Genomic DNA, 13,404 nt, shown 5'->3' with positions numbered 1-13,404 from the left:
TGACTTCAAGTTGACAGGGTTTCTCAACATTTTAAGTCATTTTGTGATGCATTAACTCACCCTGTATTTTGAACGAGAGGTATCAATTTGTAGGTGTTTGCCATGCCTCATGTCTTTCTTAGAAATGTTCAAATTTCAGATCTCTACTCTCACAGCAGCTTTTACATCCTCAGGTCTCGAACAGCTGACCAACATATGAATAGTTTTATAACACTTGTGAGAATTCCTTTCAGTCCTTTTGTGTACAAATTGTTATGACTTAGTAAATATGCTAAATATGTACTGTATGTAAAATGCAAAATATAATTAATTGCGGGTCGCAGCAACACTGCTTGTCAAATTTCACTGGTTCATCATGTAGTAATCCAAACCACTGTACAGATTTTCACTAATGATTGGTCCAATATAGACTATCGAGATCTGAAAAGGTATCCTTGCATGCGTTGGTGGTCTTAAACTCTGAAGTGACTTAATCACAATTGCAAACACTTCAACAAAGATGGGTGATGTCACAGGTTAAATACCAATTAGTAGCATTTGTCAGTTATAAAAGAGGTCTGGAAATCAGTACTTTGACACGTCAGTTCTTCAAAGTAACATGAGACAAACATCAGAGCTCCAACAAGGCCAGATTGTTTATGCCTGAACAGGAACATCAGTCAAAAAATTGCAGAATAAGTTACATTTTAAAAAAATCACATCAATGTGTGACCTGTGAAATGGAACAAAGGGAAGAGCACTGACCAACAAGGGAATGATGGCCGTGTACAGCGTGTACTTTTAAGGCAGACAAATTTTATGTCATTTTAATCAGAATCATCTCAAAATATCTTTTTTTAGAAAATCCTAGCCAAAATAGCAGCATAATGATGCTACACAACCCGACACAGAGCCAAGCGTACAGAAAGAATGTGAATAAGGAAAGAGGAAAAAAATATAAAACAGGGCATAAGAATGTACCATATACTGGAAAAAAAAACATAAACAACTAATTGCCATGCAACGTAATGTGAAATTTTGTATCAGCATTCACAATGGTGATTTGGTGGTGTTTTTTCAAACCTTTAACTCATTAATTGCACCAAGTCTCCAAACAAGAACTTGCCGGTGTTTCAGTGTCGTTTCACACTTTCAATGTGTTGATATCTGTATTAATGCAAATGTAAACTCTATACTTAATATGCATGTACTGTATATACATGTAAATTCTGTTTATCATGCTGACATTTGAAGTTAAAGGTTGAACCAAAGTTCCGCTGCTGCAGAAATTCATGATCATTATTTAATCCAATTTTGAAGGTCTTATAGCTGTATTAATTCAATATTCATATTACTAATGGATGACATTTTCCCTAGTGTTCCTGCTTCTGTAAATGCATGGGCTTCTTGGGGCCATTACTGATGAATTGCTGTGCTGTCAGACTCTTTTGTGCCAGGAGCTGGATGTATACCAAATTTTGTGCCTGTTAGAGTTGGAGCCCTTTGAAAAATTCAAATTGCATTTTAATTATAGCACACCCACCAGGCAAAATATAAATGATTACTACAAGGACATAATGTGATCTAAAGCCTGACACACAATTATCCATTGTGCTGGAAATTTTTAAATCTCAATTGTGTAGTATGTCGCAGAAATATGAATGTGGGGATGTAAGTAGCAGCATCTCAACAATGCTCTTTTTGTCCACGGCTTGGCAACAAGGTGTGAAAGAGGTGTAGTCTATGAAAAGGCCCCTTTTCATAGAATACAGCATGTGAGAATTGTTTGCTTGACCTCGTGTGTTATCGGAGCAGACCTTAGCTACATCTTCAGGTCTCACACCTGTGAAATCCGCTGCACGTACGAAGAAGAAATCCACAAAGTAAAAATAAAATGAACTTGATGCAATTTTTCATCTTTATTAGTCAATAAAATCTGCCACGTTCGCTCATCTTATGTGTCATTTACTCAGCAAATAAGTTTTATGGGATGAGAAGTGAATTCACTTAGACGTTGTGCGTTACACCATACAGACATTATACAGGTGTTTATGCATCATGTATCAGCCATTATTGTAATGAAAGCTAAGTCATTAAAAGTCCTACATGTAGCACATTACCATCAACAAATCATCAACCCATCAATTGTGAGACATTAGTGTAAAACAACTGTGCACACATGGAACAATCACTGAGACGATTAGCTGCCTTTATCAGCTTCTGCCACTCAGTTTCCATTGTATGTTAGATTTTATTGAAATATCTGATGAGTGGCCTTAAAGCTGAGTGATACGAGGATATGTATACTATTTTATCTTAGCATTGGAGTCCTCCTAAATGATTCAATAAATCAATCGAATGAAAATAAATTAAACATTAACACAGTTAAATTAAAATAAATAAACTGAATCAAACATTTGATTGAAGTGAAAAAAAAATCGAATTATTCTTTAAAAGTTCAATTTAATACATTTAGATGGATAGATTGAGTAAAAATCCTCTGTATGATATGTGACCAACACAAAACAGCACACAAAGACACACAAAGTTAGCAACTAGCTGGTGAACATAGTTGAGCATTTAGCAGCTACAAAGTCAGATATTTCCCCTTAAGAGACCAAAAACAGCTAAAGGGAAGTGAATATTGGACTTTACTATTACTCATAAGTTTGCCATATCAGCTTAAAAGGTGATAATATGTCTGTGTTGTATGTATATCTTCTGCTTTTACCAAGTGGCCAAAAATCTGTTACTGTATTTTTAAATGAAGAGTAGGAAGATGATGATACTGTCAAATAGTGTAGAATAAGATGATTTTTTGAAACCTTAAAGCTTCTTAAGGCAAACAAAAAGGAAGAAACTAGACAGTTGTTTGAAGACCAGTGGCCAATGTTGTTTGTAATTACAATTCTTAAAATTGAATTAATATCCGGCTAGGATATCTACAGAGGGTACAAACTGTGTTTAAAAATGTGAATTCATAACATGACGTCCAAGAATCAAGTCTATTATAGGTACTATTCCAATCAACTGGTGAGCAAGCTGGCAAGATAACATGCGATCAGACCATATTGGCAGCCCGCTAATCACTGTCAGTGTTTGTACCAGCGACAACATGCATAAGGTTTGTTTTGATGCCAAACAAGCGACAGCCAGAAGCACTTCAAGGAATTATAGCAGAAGGGCATATTGCCCATGTGAACTGAGTGTGGGGAGGCAGTGTGGAAACAAGATATGGCAAAACCTATCTACCAAACACCTTTCCACCGGCCGATTGGCTGGCTCGAAGCAGGAGCGAACATGACTCAATCTTTATCTTGAATGCCAGCAGCTAAATTACTATACTGCTCAAAGAGAATGTGCATGGAAGTGTGTGTGTGTGTGTGTGTGTGTGTGGGTGTGTGTGAGTGTGTGGTCCTGCGCAGTAAAGTGTACAGATGGATGACTCATCCACCAATCATGTGACTCATCAATCACTGCAGTTACCATTTCCCTCCCTCCTCCTGAATTTTTTCTCTGTTCTTCAGTTATTCCTCCCCTTTTTGTTCCCATTCTTGCTGTTTTCCTCGTGTTCATTTTGATTGTCTCGGAATATAATCAACTCCCACTATAGATTTTTTATTTATTTGTGTCTATATTAATGCGGCTGTGACATATGTGAGTCGTGCTGTCACTGAAGTTCAGCTGATTGTCTTCCTCTATTGTGCATTTTGGTTTGTTTGGTAACTTATGAATCAAGTGTTCTTACCAGATTCTCAACATATCACCCTCCAAAAAGCCATTAAAAAAAACTGAACTTTAATAAAATAATTGCTTTTATTTTTTATCATATAGCAAAACTAGTAATCATCATGCTGTTATTTACACATTGCACGGGCATATTTATTTCACACTGTACATCTTACAATGCTAAAGGTGACATCAACAACAACACTCTCCTTTTACAAGACAGATGGCTTCACTGCGGACACAGTGGCCCTCTTCCTTTGAGATTTCTTTTTTTTTTATGTTCACAGTTTATTCAGAGAAAACAACCATCTTGAATTCTCCACACTGTTTTATTTTTTCTCTTTTTTTTGTTCTTTTTTTTGTTCATTTTTTAAGATGCAAGTAGAAAGACGTGCATTTAACGGTTTAAGCACAATCCCTGACTCCCCGGCCTGAAACTTTTCAATGAATTTCTTCTGAAAATGAACAAAATGTTTGTAGCCTCTTGGTGGATATCTGTTTTTAAAAAAGGCTGCAGAACATATAGTTTGACTTCAAGTATTTTTTTTTAAAACAACGGAAAAATAAAGGTAATGGATATGATACAAGAAAATCTGCAAAGGAAGCATGTGTGAAAACATAAAATAGGTAAGTAAAGTGAACTGGAGATGAATGATGAGAGAAAATGAGACTCCCTACAAGGTGATGGAGTACTGTATGGTGGTGGTGATATTGATTATGGTGGATCTGCCATAAATATGTTGACACAATAACTTCTGGATCCCAAAATGATTGAAAACCCTTAGACCACCAGGTTGGAAGTGTTTAGTGTTTAAGTTTGTGCTTTTGGAGTCCACAGGGTTTCTACATTGGGACCGGTTATGATGATAATATTATGCAATATGATATTTCCCTTATAGAACCATGATGCTTGTAAGGCAAAATTCTGAATCTTGAGTTTGAAAAAACTGAAATGTGTGTATTTGGCACCTTTGCAAATTGCAGCTGTTTAAAGTCGATCCAATCGGGAATAAGAAAGGCAAAGTACACACATCAAATACAACAAAAATATACTTTCAACATTTTAACAATAGCAGTGTTCAATTTTTATATTTGTGTAGCTAAGAAGTTTATCGAACTACTTTAGTGTTGTAATATGACATACAGAATATAAACAGAAGATACAAAGTGATGTTGTAAACATGGTTCTCTTACAATGGGCACATCTGCTTGTGAATGTGTCAAAAATGCAATTATATGTGGGTGTGTTGATGTATGTGTGTGTGTGTCTGTGTGTGTGTGTGTGTGCGTTTCCTCTAGAAAACTCTGAAATATGCAAGAGCATCAGAGATTGACCTGAATGGAGGCAGACATACACCATGGTATGTTCTGTTTCAAAATGTAAACTGAGCAAGAGGCTGAACATGGTTACAGGGAGCTTAAACTGGGACCCCTTCATCCTCTCCCTGACCGAGGAAATCAACAAAAACACAGTGAGTAAAACAACATAAATCTAACTTTTCACTTCTTGATCTTAAATTTCCATCAGGCTCAAAACACATGTCTCCTCTGAGTCTTTTTTTTCACCCCCTTTTAGCCTTATCTATCCCACCTCTGTCAGTCTCTGTGATCTGACAAAATGTCTGAAAAGTCTCTCAATACATTCTGCGTTTCATGTAGATCCTCTCAATAAAGTTTTCCAATTCTTCCTCACTGTCCAGCTGAGGCACCAGCCCATCTTCCTCATAGTCATCTCCCGGTGTGACTTGTTGATAGTAGTACGGGGGTCGCCTGCCTCTCCTGGGTGTGGTTATTGGTTTGGGGGGAGGTAAGGGTTGGTAGGTCCGTGGGTGAGGAAGGATATAGTTAGAGATATAAGGGGTGAGAGGCAGGCGTGGCGCTGGCTGCTGTCTCCAGCCCTGTCCACGGTTCTTACCCCCAGCCCTGTGCCTGCGCCTTGGGGCCTGGAGGTCAAGCTCCTGGGGGCCGAATGGCTGGTCTCTGGAGGGGGAGGGCTTGCCATAATATTGTGGTTTGGGATATGGGAAATAAACAGGGTAGTATGCTCGATATGGCTTCTGGTAATAAGGATAGGAGGGGAAGGCTAAAAACTGTTTCTGGGGTTTATACCAGTAGTCAAGCTGCTTCTGAGGCTTATACCAATAGTCCTGCTTGTATGACTTGACTTTGTCCTTCTGCCATTTCTTGATGGACTTGTTGTACTTATAAGGGGCTTTCTTGGGGTTTTTTGAAGCTGTGTAGTGGTAGATAGGTGGAGCAGCCAGAGGAGGAGGTACCAGAGGCCTGAAGCGTGGCACGATAGGGTTGCTGTTGATTGGCTGCTGCTGCAACTCTTTCCTCTTCTTCTTCTTCTCCTCCACATCACTAATAATTTCAATCACATCATCGGCAGGCAGGTGCAGCTTGCTGCTGATCTCAATCAGCCTGTCAATCATCTGCTGGTCCAGGTCGTCTTCGTCGGGGAGGATCTCCTCGGATCGCTTGTCCTCGGCGGTGTTGCCGGCGGCCCCCATGCTGCTTTTCTGCCGGGGCTTCATGTAGGACTGCTGCTTCCTTCCCATGTACTGCAGCAGCATGTCAGAGGCGATGTCTGCCAGCCTCTGCTCCTCCTCTCTGGCTCGCTCCGCCTCCTCCTGCTGCCGGAGCACCTCCTGTTTCTCTGCTCGTGCTCTCGCCTCCTCCTCCATGTGGGAGAGGCTCTCCTCTTCTTCCTCAACCTCCTCCTCCAGCTCCTCTCCTTCATCCTCAAAGTCATCCATGAAATTTCCCCCCTTGATGGGTCTGTTGCGCCCCTGGTTCTCCTGCCAGTGCTGCTTCTTTCCTGCCCGCGCTAGCTGAGTGTTGTACTCTTTGTAGCCCTTCAGAGGAGGCAGGATCTCATTATCTTGGAGACCCAAGTCAATGTTTTGGAAGTAGCCTCTTATTTTGCGCTGCAAAGAGAGATCACCCCCTTGTGAGGTGGAACTTGATCTGGCTTTGTCTAAGAAACTTTCTAAATCATATCCCTCCTCCCGCCCCTCATCTTCTTCTTTCCCTCCCTCCTCACTTACACCATCAGGTGTGGCGCCCACATCCTCCACAGACCACCCCTGATCATTCTCTGACCTTTTGTTTTCAACCTCCTCCTCCCTTCCCTTTAAGTCATCACCCTGAGCAGCTGTCAAATGGCCTACAATTAGCTGTTCAATAGTCTTATCAGCCCCTCGCCCCTCCTTCTCCTCCTCAACCCCCCTCTCTTCCTGCGTCTGCCCTGTTCTCCTTATCTCACCACCCTCCAAGCCTTCAATGGAGGGCAGCTCCCGGCTCTGATCCTTTTCCCAGTCTCTGTTTCTGCTCGCTTGGATTTCGCTCTCCCCCGGGTGGTCCAGGGCCTCCAGGAGAACAGCGAGCACTTGCGCAGGGTCCGTCACTTTATCTGATTGGTTATCTTGACCCTGGCCCTGGCCCCGGTCTAGCGATGCGTTGTCAGGGCTGGAGAGACTCTGGGGTGGGAGCGAAAGAAAGGGGGCGAGGCTGTCTTCTTTAGTGTCTGTCCGGGTGCGCCCCTCCACCCCTCCCTCCCCCCCCTCACCCCACGCAGGGGCGGTGCCAGCCAGCTGCGGAGTGACAATGAGCAGGACCAATAGGATGAGGTGGGCTGTGGAAGGGGCGTGATGACAGGTCATGACCATGCAGAACTGGCAGGAGGGAGGTTAAGCACCTGAAGAAGAAAGGGAGAAGGCAGAGGGGGAAAGACAAAAGACAAAGATGTGAAAGAGTCAATGTTATTGTTTTCTTCTCATGATTATGTGGATTTCCATCGGCCATATCAGTATATCTTAACCCCCTAATTATTAATGTACAGACATTCAGTGAAAAGGCCAGTCTAAAATATACAGAGGATGACTGGTAAAGGAAAAAAAGTGACTGGATTTAGGATTAGAGCACAGCCAGAACATTAAAATATCAATACAATACCACTCTCTAATTCACAAATAATAAACCTTTCCATCATCAAGCCACCATATAGTTGAACAGTTTTTAATTCATCAAACGCCTGAGAACAAAGCACGCAGCCAAATACAGTCTAATGAGCCAAATCCAACCATGAAAGTTGCACGTTTTCCTTTCTCTTCAGGCATAACTGATTTTTTTTATTCTGAATGCTTTGGGTGGAAAATGAGGTTCTAGTTTGTTATTTCTTGCCATTACAATGCAGCCTCAGTGTATCTAGTAACATGGAGGTCAGTCGTGCTTCTTTCGATATTTACCGCGTAAAGTGCCCATGTCTTTCAAGAGGAAGGTAATTATTTGCACACAGGATTTGCGCTACGAAGCCCAGCATTGGCCATTTTTCGCCTGTAGTCGTGCGTTAACCCAACTATCATCTTTCTACCGCGCTGCTGAATTGGTTGAGAATAACCCATGATCTGCCTTTTTTTTTGTCTTATCGTGAGGTTCAACCGAGTAAACAGTTACAAACGTAAAGAAATGCACGTTAACGAACTGATTTTTACGTCTCAATTGTAATTTTTTTGTCATGTCTCACCTCTTCCTCCAAGCCAACCCAACCGGAGCGCGCGCACCTGCCATTTTAAGCGTGTATTTCTCAAAAGAAAATGCAGAAAATACAAATCGATCCGAGGTCTGTCTCTGCATTAGCTGTGGTATTCCATGCGTCAAAGCGATGTGACCAGGACTCTGCTATAAAGACGGCACGCACCGGGAAGTCATGCGTAAAGCTGGTTGCTACGGTTGTGTTATTTAACCCTCCGGTCCCTGAGTGGTCCATCCAAATTGTGAATTAACTGGATGTTAATTTTTAGTGGATAAAGCCCTTTTGCGCAAGGGACTGGGGGGGGAGCAGTCAGTAAGAAACGCGGCTTTGTCCTTGTGTGGTGTGGGCATGTTTCTCCTCAGTGGCAGTGGTGGAATGCAGACAAGCGCAAATTTGGGCTGCACGCGGTGCTGTGCAGCCCAAATTTGAACAATTTCCATTTTTATAAACTGGATCAACGAGGTGGGAAACGAAACAAATCCACTTAATAAGATAGTTGGCCTGCCGTGTGCGGTTTAGACTCTAATTTAATTAGAAATTAATAACTGAAAATGGTTTGCTCAAATCTTGCTGCGGTTTTTAAAATCCTAAAAATTGACCCGATTTTTGTTATATTCAGGTTTGAAAAATCTCAACCGAAATTTTACAGGGGCTCCTGAGCAGCAGCTGCACACAGAAATGTTTATTTAACACAATTGTTTGCGCATTTAGTGCCTTGATTCCTGGTTATTCCAATCAAATTAATAAATAACTTTAATTATAATAATTTTCACTATTATTATTATTATTATTAAACATAATACATTAATTAAAAAAACTAGTTTGTTTGCAAATGTGTTCATTTCTCAATTTAGTTTTAGTTTCAATTTAAAAAATATTAAAATAAAAAACAAAAATAGTTGTAAAAAATATTGCTGGATTATCTTAAGTTACAAAATATTCCTTTCTACTTGGTAAAAAAAAAGATCCCAGAGAAACAGTCACATGTATGTTAATGTAATGTTCACTTAACAATTACATAACCAACAATCGTCCAGTTGCAGCAAAAAGATTATTTCCTCTGATAAAGTTGATTTTAAAATAAATTCTTCCACACCCCACAAGCCTCAAACACACTTCACTCCTCATTTTTTACAAACAAAAAAACAATTTGATATTAATGGAATTAATAAGAATAAGAAAATGTCCATCAGATGGTTTATGAATGAAACAGGATGAGATTTCGTTCCACTTACCTGGAGTCCCACTGGGGGGTGGGGAAGTGGTGAAACTCACAACGCGGGTAAAGCCAAGATTATTTCATGAATAGTGGATCATCTGAGAGAATTTCTGTCTTTTTCCCCCCTCTCTCTTCAGCCTGTGACCAACATCAAGGGAAAAAAAAACAACAAATTGGCGGTTTCTTTAATTAGTTGTGTGGTGTGTTTGTTAGCAGCTGCACTGGTGCTAATGTACAATTGAGTGAATGTTTTCAGCACCACGGCCAGCGCAACTTTATTGTATATACCCTCACTGGAACCACGTGATCCCCCACCACCACCCCCCAGCTGCAGGCAGTGCTGACGTCACTTCCATTGATAAGAATGTTGGTGTGGAGATGGCACTGTGAGTCTAGGCTGGCCCCAGCTGATGAATGAACGGAAATGGCATGAATGAAATAGTACTTTTCCTCAATGAAAAGAGAAAATTGTAGAGATAGAGCTGGTGCGCAGCCATTTTCCTTCTCACATATTAAAGGTTAGTGTGCTGCTTCTTCCTCCCTTGTTCCTTCCTTCCTCTGGGCTCTGGCTTGTGTCTGATTCAGGAGCTGGAAAAGGAAAAAACAAAAAAAAATAAAAATAAATAATAGCATGACCTCCTCTTCACAGACAGATGTTTTAGGGTCATTTAGTAACGTGCTCCACAGAATCAATGAGTTGCATCTGCAGCTTCAGACAGAAAAGTGGTGCACACTCCAAGTGGCTGCTTTTCTCTTGCAGCCTGGTTGTTGGGCTTTTGTCTGGAGTGGCCCTGATCCTCTGTTGGCTGCGTGGCTCGCGGGCCAACGGGAGCAGCCGTGCTTTGCTGTTCAATTTCTGCCCAATTTCCAGGGATTGCACAATTTTCCACCCGCTGTCTCGCATTATTTCTGGCTGCTCTCCATCTGTCAGCAGCACATTGTGCTCTTAACATGGCCTCTCATCACCTTTTCCTTTTTTACATCACAGAGACACAAGTGAATGACCATTTGTAACCAAATGAGTAAGGGTGTGTGTAATTCATGATGATTTAATGAGTGAATGCAGAAGATATCATGAATTCCTGTTGCTCACCATTATGAAATGAGCACGTCACAGTGAGTTTATGTGATTAGAATATTGACTCACGGTTTCTTCATACATGAAATTAGCTGGATTCCTTTTACATTTCAGACCCACGCATTTGATCAACCTCTCTAAAAGCAGAACAGGAACTATTCTCAGAAATATAAAGCTGTTTTTAAACACACACACACGCACATACACACACACACACACACACACACACACAATTTGCACTGTTTGCACTAAGTGAGGAAGAAAACCTGGGTGTTAATGTTGTGTTCGGTACCTGATCATGACTCTGTTGACCATTGGGTCATGCAGGAACATGTAGCTGTTTGCCAGATCAGTTTTGTATAAAAAGCTTCATATTTTGAATATTTTAAATGCTAGCTATTTTGCTGGCATATAAATTAATGTATGGGTTAACAATCATTAATCCATTAAGTGTTAACAGTCACATAAATTCATAGTAACTTCATAATTTCTTAACAGAAATTCATGATACATCCTGCATTAAATCATCATGAGTCATGTATTGTTAACGCGTTAAATCAATGCATGTGCACTCACAAACTACATATTGTACTGTATTGTGAGGAAATGAGCTTTATTTCATTAGTTTCATGCTCACTGGCTCTAATTCTGATCATTATCAACACCAGCTCAAGCAGAAAAATTCAGCAGCTTTGCTGGAAAGTAACAATGCGGAACTGAAGCCCGAAGGTTTTAAACCTCACCAGTTATGCCTAAAACATCAGGATAAGAATCAACGGTTTTCTGAAGTAAACAGCTCCGTGGGTTGTAGAGGGATGCTTTGATTAAATGACCCGCTCATGTGAATTCACCTCTGTTCTCTTTTCGACTTTGTTCTGCTCTATTTACTGTCAAATCAAAACAACTTCACTTCCACTGTCAACCAGTCATTCCCAAGGTCTGCTGTAATGGAGCATTTTGTACATTAAGGTTCAAGGGCAAATAAATACACAGTTACGTCTGACATTCAGCTTTCGTGTTGTGCTGAAGTTAAAAGAAGACCCGCACTGTCATTATTGGCATTCACGTGTTGGATAATGTAGAAACAAGTTGATTCACGACGTTAAAGCCGAGCTCATTTCCATACACTTCATTTGTCAGTGTCAAGCCTCCGCTGTGGCCTTGTGTGCCACTATATTCAGCTGTCAGTCTTCATACGGGGTTTCTCCTTCGCCACATCAAGGCTTTTATTTTTCCAGATGTGTGTGCACACGTTTATGGACTGTATGTTCATTTAACCACAGAGTGGGATTCTTTATTAGTGATGTTCTAAGGTTAATTGGATATTAGCTGCCGACATCATCTGAATCACATGAGGCCAACTTTATTAAGCGATTATTTGTGTGGCTTGATTCAAAATGTCACGCTCCACTGATGTGAATGTTAGATTTTTGATACTTCTTATCTAGTCAGAGAACTATAATGTGCAGAAGAACAGAAATATCATGTGAGCGTATCCAGTACACAACAAAATAAATGTACAAAAACTCATCATGGGCGCTGCAGCAATGATACAGTCTTGTGTTTGAGAGAAGTGGAAGACTGGCAAAGAAACACACTCAGTCTAAACTAAAATGGCGCTTTGTTTCTCTTTTGAGGTAGGGATGGTCTGTGTGTGCAAATATGTGTTTTGTGTTAGCAGATGAGATATGCACACATCAAATGAAGTTGTAATTTGTTACGATAGCTCGGGGCACCACATAACCTCTGTTTGATTAGATTTCGTGCAAGGGACTGTTTGCTGCAGAGAGCAAAGTGTTTGCAAGGCAGTCGCGTTATTGCGTGTGTGTGTGTGTGTTTCTTTGTTGAAATGCTTGATGGCAGCAGGCTCGGAGAGGTAAGCATGGAGCCGGAGGGCAGATGCTGATATAACGGTCTGGCATTATCAACTGCCACTCAGCATTAGTTGGCCCCTTACCCTCACTCCATGTCCGCACCCCCGCACTGACTCACACTCTGCCGCCTGCTTGGCCACTCACATAGATTAACACTGGTACACCGTGCTTGCATTTAATGGAATACACACACACACACACACACAGGAGAACAGACACACACCTCGCAGTAATAGTTCCATTTCTCCCTCAGTTATGCGTTCTGTCTCTCTCTCTCACACACACACACACACACACACACATACACACAAGCACGGAGACAAACACACTTCCCCTCTCTTACTGTAATGTACATTACAGACAAATGAACCTCTGGAAGAGGTTGGGGCATGCTGTTACTGATGGTTCCCTGTACAAACTGCGAAGACAAGAGGTGATGACTGTATGTGGATGGCCTTTTGTTCCGTTTAATTAACTTTCTCTTTTTCACTGTTGGTGTAGGACTGAGGAGAGTTGCAGGGTCATCAGGCAAAGCTGAAAAAATCAACATGACTAAAACAAGGGGAGATAAGGAATGATGAATTCCCTGATTTTTTTTTTTTTTTTTTGCTGACATTTTGGCCACAATTATGGTAATGCAGGCTGGGGGATCTTTCGGCAAGTGTGCTAATGCAGCTCCCCTCACGCAGAAAAGGGTCTCTACCTGGAAGTGATAAAATAGAGCTTGTGATTAACAGAAGCTTTTCCGCCCACGCCACTTTGTCAGAGGAGGGAGGGACAAGTAATTGCACCGTAAGGTTCCTATAACACAATGCATAACTAGGACTTGATATGTGCAGGACCCTGGCGCCCACACTATAATCTACAGTTTCATCTTCTTTTTTTTTTCATATATGTTTTTCAAAAGTTAGAATTTGCTGCGAGCTACATTAAGCTACACAAATTTCTGATACAGTATGCGTGTTGTGTTTGTATCACAGGAGACAAG

The 13,404-nt window shown here is 41.0% G+C and overlaps 1 protein-coding gene across 1 annotated transcript; it reads right to left on the bottom strand.

The window, feature by feature from the left end:
• Positions 1-3,776: 3,776 nt before the first annotated feature.
• si:dkey-175g6.2 (neurosecretory protein VGF) lies at positions 3,777-7,238 on the bottom strand. The gene has a single exon (XM_044370764.1). The coding sequence runs from the start codon at positions 6,465-6,467 to the stop codon at positions 5,343-5,345; it is 1,125 nt and encodes a 374-aa protein (XP_044226699.1). The 5' UTR covers positions 6,468-7,238; the 3' UTR covers positions 3,777-5,342.
• Between the last annotated feature and the right edge of the window lie 6,166 nt (positions 7,239-13,404).

The sequence above is a fragment of the Thunnus albacares genome, chromosome 13 (genome assembly GCF_914725855.1).
Source record: "Thunnus albacares chromosome 13, fThuAlb1.1, whole genome shotgun sequence".
Classification (NCBI taxonomy): Eukaryota; Metazoa; Chordata; class Actinopteri; order Scombriformes; family Scombridae; genus Thunnus; species Thunnus albacares.
The sequence above is the reverse complement of the archived record's forward strand: the minus strand, read 5'-3'. Positions and strand labels throughout refer to the sequence as shown.